The 17488-nt window shown below is 39.0% G+C and overlaps 1 protein-coding gene across 13 annotated transcripts in view; it reads right to left on the minus strand.

Moving 5' to 3' along the window:
• TTC3 (tetratricopeptide repeat domain 3) overlaps positions 1-17488 on the minus strand; it is a 129788-nt gene that overhangs the window by 73745 nt on the left and 38555 nt on the right. For all 13 annotated transcript variants that reach the window (XM_070377423.1, XM_070377454.1, XM_070377477.1 and 10 more), the window contains 7 exons: positions 14512-14674; positions 13243-13288; positions 12123-12243; positions 11532-11595; positions 9338-9398; positions 6295-6379; positions 101-235 (listed from right to left, as the gene is read on the minus strand). In XM_070377423.1, coding sequence (XP_070233524.1) covers positions 101-235; positions 6295-6379; positions 9338-9398; positions 11532-11595; positions 12123-12243; positions 13243-13288; positions 14512-14674 — 675 coding nt within the window. The remainder of the gene's footprint in view (positions 1-100; positions 236-6294; positions 6380-9337; positions 9399-11531; positions 11596-12122; positions 12244-13242; positions 13289-14511; positions 14675-17488) is intronic.

The raw sequence follows: 17488 nt of genomic DNA on the forward strand, positions 1-17488 counted from the left end.
ATACAGTAAAACAACGAAACCAACCAAAGTTTTGGTTCTCGTCTACATTCCTCTGAAATGCGTCAGCACTGATAAACAAATCACCCGGAGGTGATTTTACCTTTATTTTTTGAGGATCTAAACCGTTGAGCAACTCTGTGAAGGCTTGGGCGGCGCTGCGGCAGCGCTGCTCCAGCAAGGCCGTGTAGCCATCCTGAATTAAACTTCTCAGCATTTTCATTATATTAGCAAAATCCTGCAAAAAGAAATTCTATTTCAGTAGTCTAGAGCTATGCATGTTTACTCTAAAACATAAGATGCCAAAGTTCATCATTAAGCAGTTATACCTTATAACTGATCATAAAATATGCAAAGCTAACCTTTATGCATTATAGTCCTTTTTCAGCATACCACCATTAAAGCAGAAATTAAAACATACAGCTTCACATCTTAATTCCAACGTTTCCAGTGCTGCCCATGACAGGAAAGGGTGGTTCACTTTCTAATACTAAGCCGTGTTCTCTTTACCAGACTAGACAGACAGTGTTTGGAAGTTTTAACAGCACAAATGGAGAACATTAGCCATCATTTAAGTAAGTATATTATTTGGCTGAGACTTGAACAATTAGACAAGTAAGAACAAGCAATCAATTTACGGGTCACTATCAGATTTCAACAACTGCCCTCATGTCCTGAAACAAACCCTAATTCTCAGCAAGAAATGGCTACTTTTAATCAGTAGCTCTATTCCCGCCTAACATGTACTTGAATATAATTAGAATTATTGGGAGAGATATTATAATACTAGGTTAAATGCAAAGGGAAGAGCAAAAAAAAAAAATGCTATAATGCATCCTGAAATAAAGCAAGAAAAACTTTATAATCTGAATATACATGAGCATATACATTATAATCTGAATTCAGATTTCAGTTACATGGCAATAGCTATAGGCCAGAAAAGTTGTATGAAGACTGGAGAAATAAGACTACAGGCTAAACTTACATCTCCTCACGTCTTGACATACATGTGTACGCCATTCACTGGAGCAGAAAATGCAAATATGTGCATGACATTCCTCACTGTCTAACAATGAGGATCCAAAACACACAGAGGGAAAAACAGTCTGGTCACAAACAAAGCTGCTGCTGCTGCTAAGTCACTTCAGTTGTGTCCGACTCTGTGCGACCCTATAGACGGCAGCCCACCAGGCTCCCCCGTCCCTGGGATTCTCCAGGCAAGAACACTGGAGTGGGTTGCCGTTTTCTTCTCCAATGCATGAAAGTGAAAAGTGAAAGTGAAGTCGCTCAGTTGTGCCCGACTCTTAGCGACCCCATGGACTGCAGCCCACCAGGCTCCTCCATCCATGGGATTTTCCAGGCAAGAATACTGGAGTGAGTTGCCATTGCCTTCTCTGACAAACAAAGCTACCTATTGCTTTTTGTCCAATGAATCAAAGTTTAAGAGAATTTTACCCCTGAATACACATAGAAAAGAACAGGTCTCACATAAACTTAGTGTTTGCAATACAGTATTTAAATAGCTCAACAACAGCCATATTTATGTTATAATAAGAATTTTAACACTTACAGAAGATGATGTGCTATCTGCACACATACTAGTTTATTAGCCTTGAATGAACTAATTCCATTCCATCTTTCATTCTAGAAAACAGATGCATTTGCCTTATGTTTCCATTGGAAATTAACCCTCTCAATACAAGTTAGTGGTCTGTACTGAAAGCTCCATGAGTGGGCTGAACGGCACTCCCAGGCCTCGGCATACACAGGGGCCTAAGTAAAAGTGTGTTAAACAAATGAAGGCTCAAAAATAACTATCATTTTTATTTAAGCAATCTTTTGTCTTTACAAACTGTCTTTAATATTTAAGTCCCTCAGTCTTTAGGATCAGTAAACTCAAAATAAAGTGACAATTTAAACACTATTAGAAATTCTAAAAATGCTTTCACGCAACTAATTAGAAAGCTGTTGAAACTGATTAGGAAACATTAAAAATGCTTGAAACTTGCTTCATTCCAACAGACCTTAAAAAGAAATGTCATATATACCTAAAATAGACAAAAGAATTTTTAACTGACTGACATATGGAAATAAGTATTGTGTTCCATGTTAATATTCATTTGGGGGGGATTTAAATCCAGTATTTTATTTTAGAAGAAACAGACCTATATTTACATAGAGCACTGAATTGTCAAAGCAGACTTCTATGAATCACATTTAACCAAAACAAACAACTTTTCACCAAAAATAAGTCTATAGGTATTCAATGACTAGAATAGTGACTAATTATGATTGGTTCTGGAAATTCTGGATTCTGTTGTTGTTCAGTCGTGTCTGACTCTTTGCGACCCCATGGACTACAGCACACCAGGCTTTCCTGTCTTTCACCATTTCCTGGGGTTTGCTTACACTCTTATCCATCGAGTCAGTGATGCCATCCAACCATCTCATCCTCTGTTGTCCCCTTCTCCTCCCTCCTACCTTCAATCTTTCCCAGCATCAGGGTCTTTTCCAAGGAGTCAGCTCTCGAATCAGATGGCCACAGTATTGGAGCTTCAGCTTCAACATCAGTCCTTCCAATGAAGATTTAGGGTTGATTTCCTTTAGGATGGACTGGTTTGATGTTCTTGCAGTCCAGGGGACTCTCAAGAGTCTTCTCTAACACCACAGTTCAAAAGCATCAATTCTTCAGCGCCCAGCCTTTTTCACAGTCCAGCTCTCACATCCATACATGACTACTGGAAAAACCATAGCATTGACTAGACGGACCTTTGTCAGCAAAGTAATGTCTCTACTTTCTAACATGCTGTCCAGGTTTGTCACAGCTTTTCTTCCAAGGAGCAAGTGTCTTTTAAATTTCATGGCTGCACTTACTGTCTGCAGTGATTGTGGAGCCCAGGAAAATATAGGTTGGTCACTGTTTCCATTGTTTCCCCATCTATTTGACATGAATTGATAGGACCAGTAGTGATGGGACCAGGGCTTCCCTAGTGGCTCAGACAGTAAAGTGCCTGCCTGCAATGCAGGAGACGCAGGTTCCACTGCTGGGTCGGAAAGATCCCCTGGAGAAGGAAATGGCAACCCACTCCAGTATTCTTGCTGGGAAAATCCCATGGATGGAGAAGCCTGGAGGGCTACAGTCCACAGGGTTGCAAAGAGTCGGATACAACTGAGTGACTTCACTTTCTCTTTGAAATAAGTAATGGATAGTGTTAAGTCCACCAACTTTGTTCTTTTGATGGGACCAGATGCCATGATCTTTGTTTTTCTGAATGTTGAATTTTAAGCCAGTTTTTTCACTTTCCTCTTTCACCTTCAACAAGAGGTCTTTAGTTCCTTGTTGCTTTCTGCCATAAGGGTGGTATTATCTGAATATATGAGGTTATTGATTTCTCTCCAGGCAATCTTGATTTCAGCTTAAGCTTCATCCAGCCCGGCATTTCGCATGATGTACTCTGCTCATAAGTTAAATAAGCAGGGTGACAATATACAGCCTTGACATACTTCTTTCCCAATTATGAACCAGTCCATCATTCCATGTCTGGTTCTAACTGTTGCTTCTTGACCTGCATACAGATTTCTCAGGAGGCAGGTAAGGTGGTCTGGTGTTCTCATCTCTTTAAGAATTTTCCACAATTTGTTGTAATCCACAGATTCTGTTAAAGTTTCTATTTCTTTCTGAGTGAGTTTTTATAAGCTGGATTTTTCTAGACATTTGTCTATTTCATCTATATACATTTTCAAATTTCTTGGTATAATGTTCATAATAGTATTTTGATATAGTAATTGTAATATTAAAGAGTCTGTAAGTAATGTACCTTTTCCATTCTTGAAACTGCTTTATTGTATCTTCTTTGATCAGTCCATGTGTGCTCAGTCCTTTCCAACTCTTTGTGGCCCCAGGGAATTTTCCAGGCAAGACTACTGGAGTGAGTTGCCATTTTCTTCTCCAGAGGATCTTCCCAACCCAGAAACAGAACCTAAGTCTCTTGCATCTCCTACATTGGCAGGCAGATTCTTTACCACTAGCATCACCTGAGAAACCCATCAGTGTCCACTGCTGTTGTTCAGTTGCTCAGTCATGTCCAACTCTTTGTAACCCCATGGACTGCAGCATGCCAGGCTTCCCTGTCCATCACCAACTCCTGGAGCTTACTCAAACTCATGTCCACTGAGTCAGTGATGCCATTCAACCATCTCATCCTCTGTCACCCCCTTCTCCTGCCTTCAATCTTTCCCAGCATCAGGGTGTTTTCTGATGAATCCGCTCTTCACATCAGGTGGCTTAAGTATTGGAGATTCAGCATCAAGTCCTTCCAATGAATATTTAGGGTTGATTTCCTTTAGGATTGACTGGTTTGACCTCCTTGCAGTCCAAGGGACTCTCAAGAGTCTTCTCCAACACCACAGTTTAGTTTCCATGCTGCTGCTGCTAAGTCGCTTCAGTCGTGTCCAACTCTGTGCGACCCCATAGACAGCAGCCCACCAGGCTCCCCCGTCCCTGGGATTCTCCAGGCAAGAACACTGGAGTGGGTTGCCATTTCCTTCTCCAATGCATGAAAGTGAAGTCGCTCAGTCATGTCTGACTCTTAGCGACCCCATGGACTGCAGCCTACCAGGCTCCTCCATCCATGGGACTTTCCAGGCAAGAGTACTGGAGTGGGTTACTGGTGTGTAAATTTTATTTATGTTGTCAAAGACCAAGAGTCAACTTTTAGCTCTGTGGATCCTTTATGTGTTGTTCCATTTCATTACTTTCTTTTTCTTTTAATAGGTGAGAAGTAGACTTATTCCAGTCCATTCTAAAGGAGATCAGCCCTGGGTGTTCTTTGGAAGGACTGATGCTAAAGCTGAAACTCCAATACTTTGGCCACCTCATTCGAAGAGTTGACTCATTGGAAAAGACTGAAGCTGGGAGGGATTGGAGGCAGGAGGAGAAGGGGACGACAGAGGATGAGATGGCTGGATGGCATCATCGACTCGATGGACATTAGTTTGTGTGAACTCCAGGAGTTGGTGATGGACAGGGAGGCCTGGCATGCTGCAATTCATGGGGTCACCAAGAGTCGGACATGACTGAGTGACTGAACTGAACCAAGACTTATTTAGAGAGAAACACACTCCACAGACTGTGGGCCATCTCAGAAGTTGAGAGGCTCATTTCATTATTTTCTACTTTGTTATTTCCTTCTACTCTCTCTTTTCGTTGTTTTTTTTCCCCCCCTTGTTCTTGAGAGGAAAGTGTCACTAATTTAAAAGTCTTGGAAATCCCCTGGTGGTCCAGTGATTAAGGCTCCGCACTTTCAATCCAAGAAGTGAGAGTTCGATCCCTGGTCAGGGAACCAAAGATCCCACATGCTGCAGCAATAAACAAGTAAATACATAAATGTCTCTGTTCTTTTAATACATGCATTCAGCTTGACAAATTCCCTTCAAAGTAATCTTTTAGCTGTATCCCTTGCATTTTTTAAAATGTTTTGATAGCAGTTTTAGGTTTACAAAAAAACCTAAGAGGGAGGAACCAAGATTTCCACAAACTTCTTGTTCCCTTAAATGCATAGCTTCCCCACTATCAGTATCACTCATCAGAATGACATACAGTTGTTTTTTTTTTCTTAAACCAAGGATTAACCAACACTGACACCACATAATCATCCGAAGCCCACAGCTTACCTGTGAACCCTATCTATGGCTCACTCTTGGTGTACATTCTACAGGCTCAGACAAGTGCATAATGTATCCATCATCTATACTATCAGACAAAGGATTTTCACAGCCTGAGAAATCCTCTGTGTTCTGCCTATTCATTTCTTCCCCCTTAATGTACATTTTTTATTATTCAATATCATAGAAAGAATTTTATATACAGTTATCTGATAAATCAAAGAATAAAACGTTTGCTCCTTTAAGATTTTATGGTAGGTGTAATAAAGCTGCAGGTATTTAAACCTTTTAAAATCATTTAACTTAAAAGTTAAAAACTTTGGGAAGCAAAGATCGCCAAAGCTTTACATCTTTGAAAAGACTTGCTTCTTCCTTTTAAATCTTTTGGAAACAAACACTTGTGCAGTATTAACCATTAGTTAAATCTCAGGTTCACATAATTACCAAGTTAAAACTTAAATTTAATGATAGTTTGGTCTCTTAGCAATCATCTATTAAATTCTATGTCCATAACTAAAATTACATTAGAAAAACCCAAAAACTTCAAGAGTGGTACGTGATTAGACTTCATTCAAGTGACAAAATGTTATGTTCAGAGAGTCTCTTTTCCATTAGCAAAGTCTCTGCCTTTACCTGGTGTGCGGCTCTGGAAGATTTAGAAAACTGTTTCTCCAAGATGTTTTTTAAATCTACTGGTAAAGTTTCTTGTGAACCAGGGCTAAAAGAGAAAAGTACTGTTGTGAATTATTTTAAAACAATCCTGCTTATATAAAGGAAAATACTATTATTTACTGAAAGTCCTATCAAACATTGAGCAAATGGAGAGTCACAAATTCCTAAACAGAAATATTACCAAGATGCTGATTCTCTGCCAAGTAATTTCTAAGTTTAATAAAACCCCTATTAAATTAGAGGGGAAGGAGGACCAGAGGAGCTCATTATACAGACATTATGGAAGAACAGCTTAAAAAAAAAAAAGAAATTTGGGATTTACACTGATCACCAAGTTATTACAAATGTAAGTCATCAATAACAACAAACTCCTGAGACAATCAGTGTGTTCAATAAATACCGCAAAGATGCTCCATCTCATGCGAAAATCAAACAAAGACAGAAACATTTCAGAAAGGCTGAGCCTAAAGTCGGTGTTTTCTGACACCAGTTGTGACTCCAAATGTGCGGCGCTTTGAAACCAAATACCTGTGATTTTCCACACCAATTCTGCAACATCAACTAAGAGTCCAACAATTCAATTCTAACACCAGCTACGGAGTTAGTAACTCAGGCCCCACAGGTTACAAGCTCAGTCCCACAAGGCTGCCCTCACTTCAGCCACAATGGGGTACCCAGGCTACCCATGCTTATGCCCCACTGATTACAAATTCAGGGGTTCCTGTGACCACCCCTAAGGTTCAACTATTCCTGAGGACAACCCACAGAACTCAGGAAAGCACTTTACTTATGGTTATCAGTTCACCGTAAAGGACAGAGGTCGGGAGCAGCTCAGTGGAAAAGACTCAGGGAAGGTGTGGGGTGAGAAGCACCATGCTGCTTTCACACTGCCCCCGAGTCACTCTCCCCGCCATCTCCATGTAGTCACCAACCCAGAAGCTCCTTAACCCCTGTGTTTAGACGTTCTTATTGAGGTCTCATTACACAGGCATGAATGATTAAATCACTGGACACTCGTGACTAAACTCAATTTCTAGCTCCCTTCCCCTCCCAAAAGATTGGGGGGTGGGGGGTGCTGAAAGTTCCAACCAATCACACGTTTTATCTTTTTGGTGACCACCCTCGATCTTGAAGACAGGGGCCCAACCTTGAGTCACCTTATGAGTATAAACTCAAGGAGGGAGGAAGGAGCTCCTAAGTCTTTTGGAAGTAACCAAAGACTCTCTCTTCACTCGGCAACTCCAAGGGTCGTAGGAGCTCTGTGCCAGGAACGGGGGACGTGGACCAAATCTATAAACACCCTTCTTATACCATACCCTCTAGTAGCTTAGTACCAGTATGAACACTGCTCATTTCCTGAGAGGAAAATACGGCAAAGATAGTTACACACGCCCTTTGATGGCAATTCCTACTCAAGAAATTCCTCCTTCACATAACATCTATTTCATGAAATATCCTACAGCCATGAAAATGAAGAATGTAGATATCCATGGTCTGATATGGGAAGGTAGTCAAGGCATTTTAGAAGAGATAAAGGCAAGCTAGAGGCCAGAATGGTTCTAACAATGAAAATGATAGTGTTAACAATGATGACAGTTCCACTGTATTGAACATTTACTATGTTCCAGGGCTCTAAGAATTTTATGTGGTTGTCCTACTTGGGCTTCCCTTGTAGCTCAGTTGGTAAAGAATCTGCCTGCAATGCAGAAGGCCTGGGTTCAATTCCTGGGTCAGGAAGATCCCCTGGAGAAGGAAAATGGCAACCCACTCCAGTATTCTTGCCTGGAAAACTCCATGGATAGTGGAGCTGGTGGACTACAGCCCATGAGGTCATAGAGTCGGACACGACTTAGCAACTAAACCACCAAACCACCATCCACTTTATTATTTAATAACCTCATGAAATAGATATAATCAAGAAGAGTATTCAGTTTGAAAACAGAAACAAAATATCAGGAAAATCGAGTTATCTTTAACACAATGGGTTGAAACTGTATGCATTCAAAGAATAAACATGTACTGGGTTTTGATTTCTTTTTGTGCTGAGAGAAGAGGGGTGAGGAGGAAGACCCAGGGCTTTTCTAACAAATAAGAGAATAACATAAGGCACTATGGCTTTGCTTTGTATTTAACTTTGGTAGAAGCATCAAAAAATGGTACTTTACTAATTTCTCTTAATGCTATGATATTCAAATGATATTCATTCTCCTTGAAGCACCTATCAAGGAATCAGCCTTCAGATACAAAGAGAAAACTGAAGACTAGTGGAACTGTGGCAAGGAAGGCTTTGCAGTTTCACCAGCATCATTTTCATTGTTTTCATGAATTTCTGTATCTACTGTAAGATTTACGCTTTCACTTTGCCATCAATTTACATCGCTGTACGTAATGGGAGATTAACTATAAAGATTGGTGCCAAGAGTTCCTACTGTTAACTGGGGGAAATGCTTGGTAGAACCGATTTTGTAAGTGGTTGGTTTATTAGTAAATCCTTTCCTCTAATGGGATAATGACTCAAAAGGGCCTCTGAATACACACACAGCCATGTCAGGGCACGCAGAGTTAGTTTTCAGATGGTCAAGAAATGATTAACAGCGATTTCTAAAGAAAGGCACTAGAGAAGGAACTGAGAGACAGGTGAAAGCAAGCGAACAGTAAAGGAGATCAAATATTTACAGTTATCTGAATATGCCTTCCTCTTCCTCTTATGAGCATGTATTTTGAAATCTTAGAAAATTAATGCTGCAATATCTATTATATGACTCTCAGTCAATTAACATTCAGGACTAAAAAATCCTTTAGCCAAAAATCATCTTCTTCTAAAGACATGCCTAGACATTTGAAAGAGATGTACTTATCATAATACACACATGCAAAAGTAGCTACTACTTGAAAGAGATTTTTCCTTTCTTCTTGGGAGGTGGACATTATGGAAACAAAATAAAGCAAAAAAAAAAAAAAAAGATAAGAAACGTACCTGAAAAAAAAAAAAAAAAAAACGTACCTGAACTTCTCCAATTCATTGTTTCGAGATTTTTGTTTCCCTTTATATTTTGGAGGCTGACCTGTGAATACAAAAGTATTTGTTCCTGAAATCTGTATGTAAAAATCTACAAACTTAAAAGTAAAGTTTTTTAAAAATGTAAATTGGAATAATAAAGCAAAGGGAGCAATATTGTGAGTCTAACACGTAAGCTATTAAAAAAAAAAGCTACTGATAATGTTTCTCTATGTATGCTATAAAATTACTGTAAGAATAAATTATAATGATGATTATCATTTAACCCTACAGTAGATACAGAAGAGATATAGTTTACAAGAAAGATAGATATAGAAGAGATATAGAAGGCTATAGTTGCTTTCTTTTTTTCTTGTTTCTCAGGCTATAGTTTCTATTCTCAGGGAGTTTATAATCATATGGGAAGAAAAGACAGTCACTTCAGTAATTAAATAACAATCCCCACTAAGAAAAAAAAGAAGATTCTATGTTGTTATTGAAATATCAATCCCATAGTAACTGCTCTTGGTAATTCCTAGAAGGGAAAATCAAGTAAATTGGAGTGACTGGGAAAGGCATCAGGAGGGATGCAGCATCTGTGTTTAAGGTAACAAGTAGGATTTTACATAGAATGGGCCAAATGGAGTTCATTTTAAGCAGCACTAGGCAAACCTGTGTGATTGAGGGGCTTAAGTAAGGACAGGCTGAAAGGGGCAGGTGGTGTGAATGTGTGCATGCCCAGTGCTTCTGACTCCCCAGCTCTGCAGCTCAGCCTTGACCTCCTCAGGAGGAGCAGGGCACCACTGTACACACTGTACACAGTTGTGCAGAGGAGAGCACAGGTAGGGAGGAGGTGCGTCTGAAGGAAGCTTTGGGAGAAGCAAGTCAGCTATGTACGAGGGAGGGGCTGACAGCCTGAGCTCTGGGGGCCTCAGAAAACCAGAGACTTCTAGAAAGAAGAGTTCCAGTTTGATTTCTACTGGGTGACGTAGGGCTAAATTTAATTAATCTAATTCTGGGACCTCAATTTCTTTGAACATAGATGCAGAACTATGAACAGTATTTAAATGATTTAAATGATCTAATAATAGCCTAAGAAATATTAATAAATTAAAAGCTGTTTTTATAGAAGAAGTTTTATTTTCAAATATTTTGCATATGCCATAAAGTCACATCAGGTAAGGCAGGCCCCTGTGTTTCCCCCCTTTATATCTGTGCTATAGTGCTAACTAGTAGTAAGTGGTTGGATATGCAGCACTGGAGCCTAAGAGAAGATAGAGCTGCAGGAAGTAAAAGACCGAAATGACTGCAGGAAAAATAAAGGAACAAAAAAACTAGTGAAAGAAAAGAGGCCAACAGGATCACTAACTAGAAGGTCAACCATCTCACCACAATAGCTCTGAAAGGAGCTCATGAAAGCTTGAGGAAGTAATGTGTGTATAACCACAACTTTGAACCATCGAGAAAATCTGAATTCTCTCAAACTTTGTTTTAAAAGACAGAGAAGAATGAAATCCACTTCAGAATGACTTCCTTCAGAAGCAGGAAGTATAAAGGGACACTGAGAAAAAATGTGGCATGAGTATTTGCTTTTCTGAAATCTTTCATTTCTTAAGACACCAAGTAGATGAGGTCTGCTGTGTGTCTCCATGTTTTCTAGATGCACAAATAAATGAATGCACTAAACACATATAATTTAAATAAAGTAGTATTAAAGTATATGCATTCTCAACATATACTTAGGGGTGACATCTCCCCCAAAAAAGTTGGAATTGGTTACTGGAAGATGAAAAAAATCTGTTTTTATATATAAAGCACACATGTACATACAGAACATAAAACAGACAAATGGTATCTGAAGTATTAAAGTTTCATGAAAGGAGAAACAGCTCTGAGAGCAGGGGGTAGATAATGAAAGAAACACTGGCCTAGTGGAAATCAGGTAGCAGACCAAGAGAGCATCATTTTTCCTTTCCATACCTTTACCTAGATTTCCAAAATTAAATTTATTAAGTAATATGAAAAGACTGAGCATTTATTTCAAATAAATATTCCCATTTTTTTCTAGACTCAGAAGCACTGCAAAGTAAAAGGAGAACAACAGCAAATATAAGTGAGGCTTTTGCGAATTTTAGCATGTAGAAGCCTAGGCAACACTACATGAATTCAGCAAAAACTTAGAGAAGGGGAAAAAACTCACTTGATGGAGGTACAAATTCAGGATGACAGTCACAATCATCTACTTTCAGAGCTTCATCTACCACCTACCATGAAAATAAAATTACTGAGACTTAAGAAAAAAAAAAATACAGCCATGAACAGCTAAATAATTAAGTAGAACAGAATTTATCTAAGCACCTAAAATACTCAGCTTTACCAAATGAATAAACCAACAAAATGGTAAGTACTGCACAATAAATGCTGAATTAATCCTATCACCTCTTTCCTTATGCTCCTCTCCCAAACTGAATATAGCCTCTTTGAGACTTTCATTATTAACAACAAAAGAATTATATGGTGAATTGGGAAAGTTCCCTTTAATGCCCATCTAAGTCCAAAACACAATTCCCTTTTTTCCCCCCTCAAGCCCCGGAAAGAAATATAAATGTGAACTTGACCTTTGAGTACATTACAGGTCAGAGGAAAACTGACACAGGTCATCTGGGAGCACAGAGCCGGGCTATAGGCTTAGAGACGCCTGTTAGTTTCCATTATCACAAAAACAGTACTATAAAATATGAGACTATCCATACTCAAAATAATTTTAATCTTGGTTTTTAACTGAGCTTACCTTTGGATTCTGATTACCACCGTTTGCCATTTCGTGGTTAGTTTTTCTGAAATTTTTTTCAGTTTCCACAAAGTTAAGTGAAGTACTAAATGCAGGTGCTGATAAACTAGGTATGTAGGCCCTGAGCGGTAATAAAAGAAATAATAATTTTATTTCTATTGATTAGTATTTTTTAAAAGTTATCCTTCAAACAAGGAGATTTTAGCAAATATAGCCTTTTTTCCTCAAAAGCAAAGTAATAGCTTCAAAAAGAACCTCTACCTCTGAGATTGGGTTTTTATATAAATATTGTTTTAAATTTGGCATTAAAACCTCAAAATAGATAAAGAACAACTCAAGAAATGTATACTGGTTTCTAATATTAAAATAAGTAAGTCTGGTTATAAATTTAACAGCTTCAACATCCCAAGCATGTGGGTAAAGTTTAATCTATTTTAACTGCCAAATAAAAAAACGTAGAATCCTGACTGCTGTTTGTTTTCTTATGAGCAGAAGAAAATGAGCTCAAATCTATCTGCTGCCTACTTCTAACAGGAGTGCCTCAGCCTTTTTTTGAAAAGGTATAAGGAGGCTGGAGGTGGATGCTTCTGGGATGGAGGTGAGGGGTGAACGGCACAGATTGTGCCCCTGGTCTCTGCTGCCAGGACCCTCATGCCCAAAACCGGTGCCACCGAAGCACAGTTATGTCTTCTTAACACTTCACACCTCCTCCCTATGGGCTTAGGCTATGGATCTCCAGTACACACATATGCAAATAGCTCAGCAAAACAAATCACAGGTCATCACCTAATCTTACAAACACACTTTAAAATCTCCTCTTGGGATTTCCCTGGTGGTCCAGTGACCAAGACTCTGCACTTTCAATTGCAGGGGTCCTAGGTTCGATTCCTGGTCAGCAAACTAGATTCCACATGATGTAATTAAAAAGTCTGCATGCCGCAACTAAGATCTGGGGCAGCCAAATAAAAAAATATTAAAATCAGTAAAATAAAACCTCCTCTTGTCCTTCCATTCCCAACTTTATTGTGGTTGCTATTATATACTAAAGCATCAGAAAGCAACTCGAACTCACAGAGCAAAACCACTCCAAGTAACAGCTACTGATCTGACATTAACTCACCTGCTTTCACAGAAGGCTTTGACTGGATTACTAGCTGGTGTTTGACCTACAAAAATGAACCACACACACACACAATAATCAGTGGATTGGCAACACATACTTTAAAATATTTTCACATTTCTTTTAGGCTAACAATAAGACTATCAAATTTAGGGAACTGAAAAATAAACCTAGGCAATTTTACACTTCCGTATGTTTTTAGTTTTAGAACGATGTCAATAAGATGCTGCTGCTGCTGCTGCTAAGTCACTTCAGTTGTGTCCGACTTTGTGCAACCCCACAGACGGCAGCCCACCAGGCTCCGCCGTCCCTGGGATTCTCCAGGCAAGAACACTGGAGTGGGTTGCCATCTCCTTCTCCAATGCATGAAAGTGAAAAGTGAAAGTGAAGTCACTCAGTCGTGTCCGACTCCTAGCGACCGCGTGGACTGCAGCCTACCAGGCTCCTCCATCCATGGGATTTTCCAGGCAAGAGTACTGGAGTGGGGTGCCATTGCCTTCTCCACAAGATGCTACACAAACCTTATTTGACATCCCATTACATGTGATCATTGAGTAGATGCAGCAATGTATAATCTCAATCAGAGATGGTACCTGTCTTCGAGGAGCTCACAATCTGATAAACGTGTCCTGTTGGATGACAACATCTGACAGTGAAATAGAACTGCTGGGCTCAGCTTCGTGAGACACTAACTACTCACAGGAGAAAGAACGGGAAAGGACTCTACGCTGAGTAAGGTGAATTCAGGCACTGGAGGGAGCAAAATGACTCAGGAGGGAAAACAAGGGCAGAATGAAAACCTGGAGTTCCCAGCCTGCACACTAATTTCTGATTACCTATGTATACACACACATTCAGCATGCTATAGAATTAGTCACAAACTTGGTGCAAAAACAAACAACACTACTGAAGGGCCTTTTCTTTAGGAAATAACTATAATAATGGAGGAAGAAATTTAAAACTTTGTTTCAAAAGGTTTTCCTTCATTCAAAATTTCAAGAAAGCATACTTTTCTATAGAAGAATAAATAATTTGTTGCTATTTCAAATAAAAAGTACAAATCATTTATTATTACCAACTGGAATATAATACTAACAGAATTCTACATGAATACAAATGAAAAATTTAAGTGAGCTGACCAAGATAACATAAAATATAAGTACAAATCTTCTGAGAACTGATTTATGGTCCTCCATTAATCCAAGAAACCCACCTTTGAAAGTTTTTAAGGGTATTTGACTGTAACCAAAAGAATCTTAGGTGAAATACCTTGCAGGTCTTCTATTTGTTTTTGTAACTTTACATGCTGCTGAATTAGATCCTTGATTCCCTCAGGGTCATTTTTACAGAGTTTTTGAGCTTTTATGTTTGCTTGCAGGGCCCAGTCATATTCCCCCAGCATAGAAAGAGCAGCACAATAACGATAATGACCCTGTTCCAAAAAGATAAATTCAATTTTTTCTCAAAAATATACTTAAAGAAAATTTAATGAAAAAATATTTTGCTTGAAAACTGGTTAGTTACTTGAAATGTTACACTAGGATCTTCTTAATAAAAAATAAATGAAAATGTTAATACCTCTCAGGAAATAAAATTACCTAAATGAGTTAGATGAAAAGCTACCAATAACAATTTTTAACAACTGACTGTAGAGATCAGTGTTTTTGCTTAAGAGATTTTTGTATCCACCCCAAAGATAACAATTCAACCTTTACTGTATGTAAAAGACATTATTTTGTGCCAAATAAAGTATAAAAGTAATTCATTATAAATGAGTAACTTAATTTTTTTCAAAATGTTTTTAGGCAATAATAGTCTCTAAGTCATTACATTGCCTATATATTTTATTAACTTTAAACTTTTTATTTTGTATTGGGGTATAGCCGACTAACAATGTTGTGGTAGTTTCACGTGAACAGCAAAAGGATTCAGCCATATATATACACGCACCCACATTCTCTACACTTTTGAAATCAAGAGTTTTAGAGCTGGAAGGAACAATCAGCTTGTGCAGTAGTCTTTCGACCCCTCTGAAGAGCATGGGCACAGATAAGGGGTGCATATATTACTCCCATCTTTCTTAATCAGCTTTTAATTATTTTATCTCTAAGTATAGTCCTCGGCTTTAAGAAAAGATCCAAAAACCACTGACTTACTCTTTAATTCCAATGATCAGGTTGTTTCTTTTCTTTTTTTGCTACCGAATCATAGTTCTGGCTGGTCCCTTAATTTATGTGTTTTGGGAAATCAGTATCAAGCTTGAACATTTTAATCCAGAAAGTTAATATTACCAAAATGAGGGCTAATTCAGACAACCCCTCTTTTAGCTACCCCCAAACCAAACTCCCATTTTAGGCTTGATATCTCCATTTAAGAAGTGATTTACAAGTGTGAGAGGCTTGAACTGGCCTAATGCCACATTTATTTAGAGACAAGCCAAAGAACTTGGATCTTAGGACTCCAGGTCCAGAGCTCTTTCCTCTTTAACTACACATTTTACAAAGAACATTCTGATTCTATTAGAAAATATGAAATCAGAAATAAATGATCCTTTTAAGAAAGATGAGTTTTTCACTAAAAGCAGCAAGAAACCACCAGCAGACCTATGTTGACGTAGGTTTGGTGCATATACAATCCCACTTTGCTGCACCAACCCAACCGGAGAGGTCCAGAGCATTTCCTAAGCAGGCTCTTCAGGTTCAGCTCAATGACCCCCAATTCAGCATTTGGTTACACTCTGCTTTTCCTCCAAAGGCAGGAAGATAGATCTCACAGTTATGCTACAAGACCAAAATTCTATCCACTAAGCATAAACTGACCTCAAACTTTATATAGCGGCATTAAAAAAAAAAAATCACAGCATAGGAAATTATGGGAGATTATAAACCTCACCTACTAAATTTATAGAAAACACTTCATTTCCACCCATCTTCTACTGGGTTCTTTTCCCTAAGCTCTGTAAAACCCAGTGTAACTTCTATCAGATGAGAAGGGAGTTTATTCAGATCTCTGTGCTGAAGTTGTTTGAATGAAGCTTCAATGAAAGGTATCTCAGAAAGTTTCTTGAATTGAACTACGACAGTTTTGCTCTTCTGTGACATTATCTCATTCTCTATCACACACACTGTTTATCTGCCTAGTATCTCTTCCTTCTTACGTGCCATCACGTCACTACTCCACGTAGTAATGCCCACATCTCAACAAGGGCTGGCAGGGAAGAAGTGAAGCTGTGACCCAGGAGACTGGCCAACAGATATGTACCATTAACAGTAACTGAACCACAGGTGGGCACATGGCTCAATTAGGATCAGTCTGAGGCACCCCCCAGTTATACTATATAAATACTAACAGAAGCTCTCTTTCCACTAGAAAAGTTACTAGAAACTTTCCACTAGAAACGTTAACAGAACAGTTACTAGGATACCAGTCTGGGGCTCCCACTGTTTCAAAATGAAGCCGAGCACCTATTCTCTAATTGCCGCCTGTGATCAAAATAGATCAAGGATTGGATATACCCTCTTGCTTAAAAGTAAGACAAAGTACATGAAACAAAGGTTTGCTAGACACTGGATATCAGGCAACAGAAGAAAGTGATTCCTGAGAGATGAGAAACACAGAAAGCTCTCTGGTTGTTACCACTTACTGCGGGAGTGTTTCTTAGCCACAGCACAGGTAGACGGAACCCAGGGAGAGACCACAACCTCAGTGAAGACAGGAAAGCCAAGGCAGCACAAGTTCACGGGGCACAGGACCGGAGAGGACAGAGCTGGATAGAGGACTCCAGAGATTTCAGAGGGTCCCCCTTGAGTCTTCAGCTGAGTATCAATCAGTACATGCATGTGCAGCAACTACCCAAGCCAGGTAAAGCACCACTTGAAAAGACTAAAAGGAACAACAGTCAGCACTCATATAGGGCCAGGAGTAATTCCTGTTCCCACCAACCAGAGCGGAAAACATAATTCGTGGGAGTTATTAAGTGCAGTACTCAACAGAGTTTGGTCTCAGTTGTGGAGAAAAAATTAGCCCAAGAACAAATACCACTATGATATCACCGAACAAAGCCTAAAACAATACTCCAAAGAATCTGTTTTCCAAGTAGCTTTACTGCATCTCAAAACAAAACTCAAAAATATTTACAGAAAACAAAAAAATATTAGGACCAAACAAGGTAAAATTCACAATGTCTGGCATCCAATCAAAAATTACTAGGTATGCAAAGAAGGAAAATGTGATCTATAATGAAAAG

Source organism: Bos mutus, chromosome 1, assembly GCF_027580195.1.
Source record: "Bos mutus isolate GX-2022 chromosome 1, NWIPB_WYAK_1.1, whole genome shotgun sequence".
NCBI classification, from domain to species: domain Eukaryota; kingdom Metazoa; phylum Chordata; class Mammalia; order Artiodactyla; family Bovidae; genus Bos; species Bos mutus.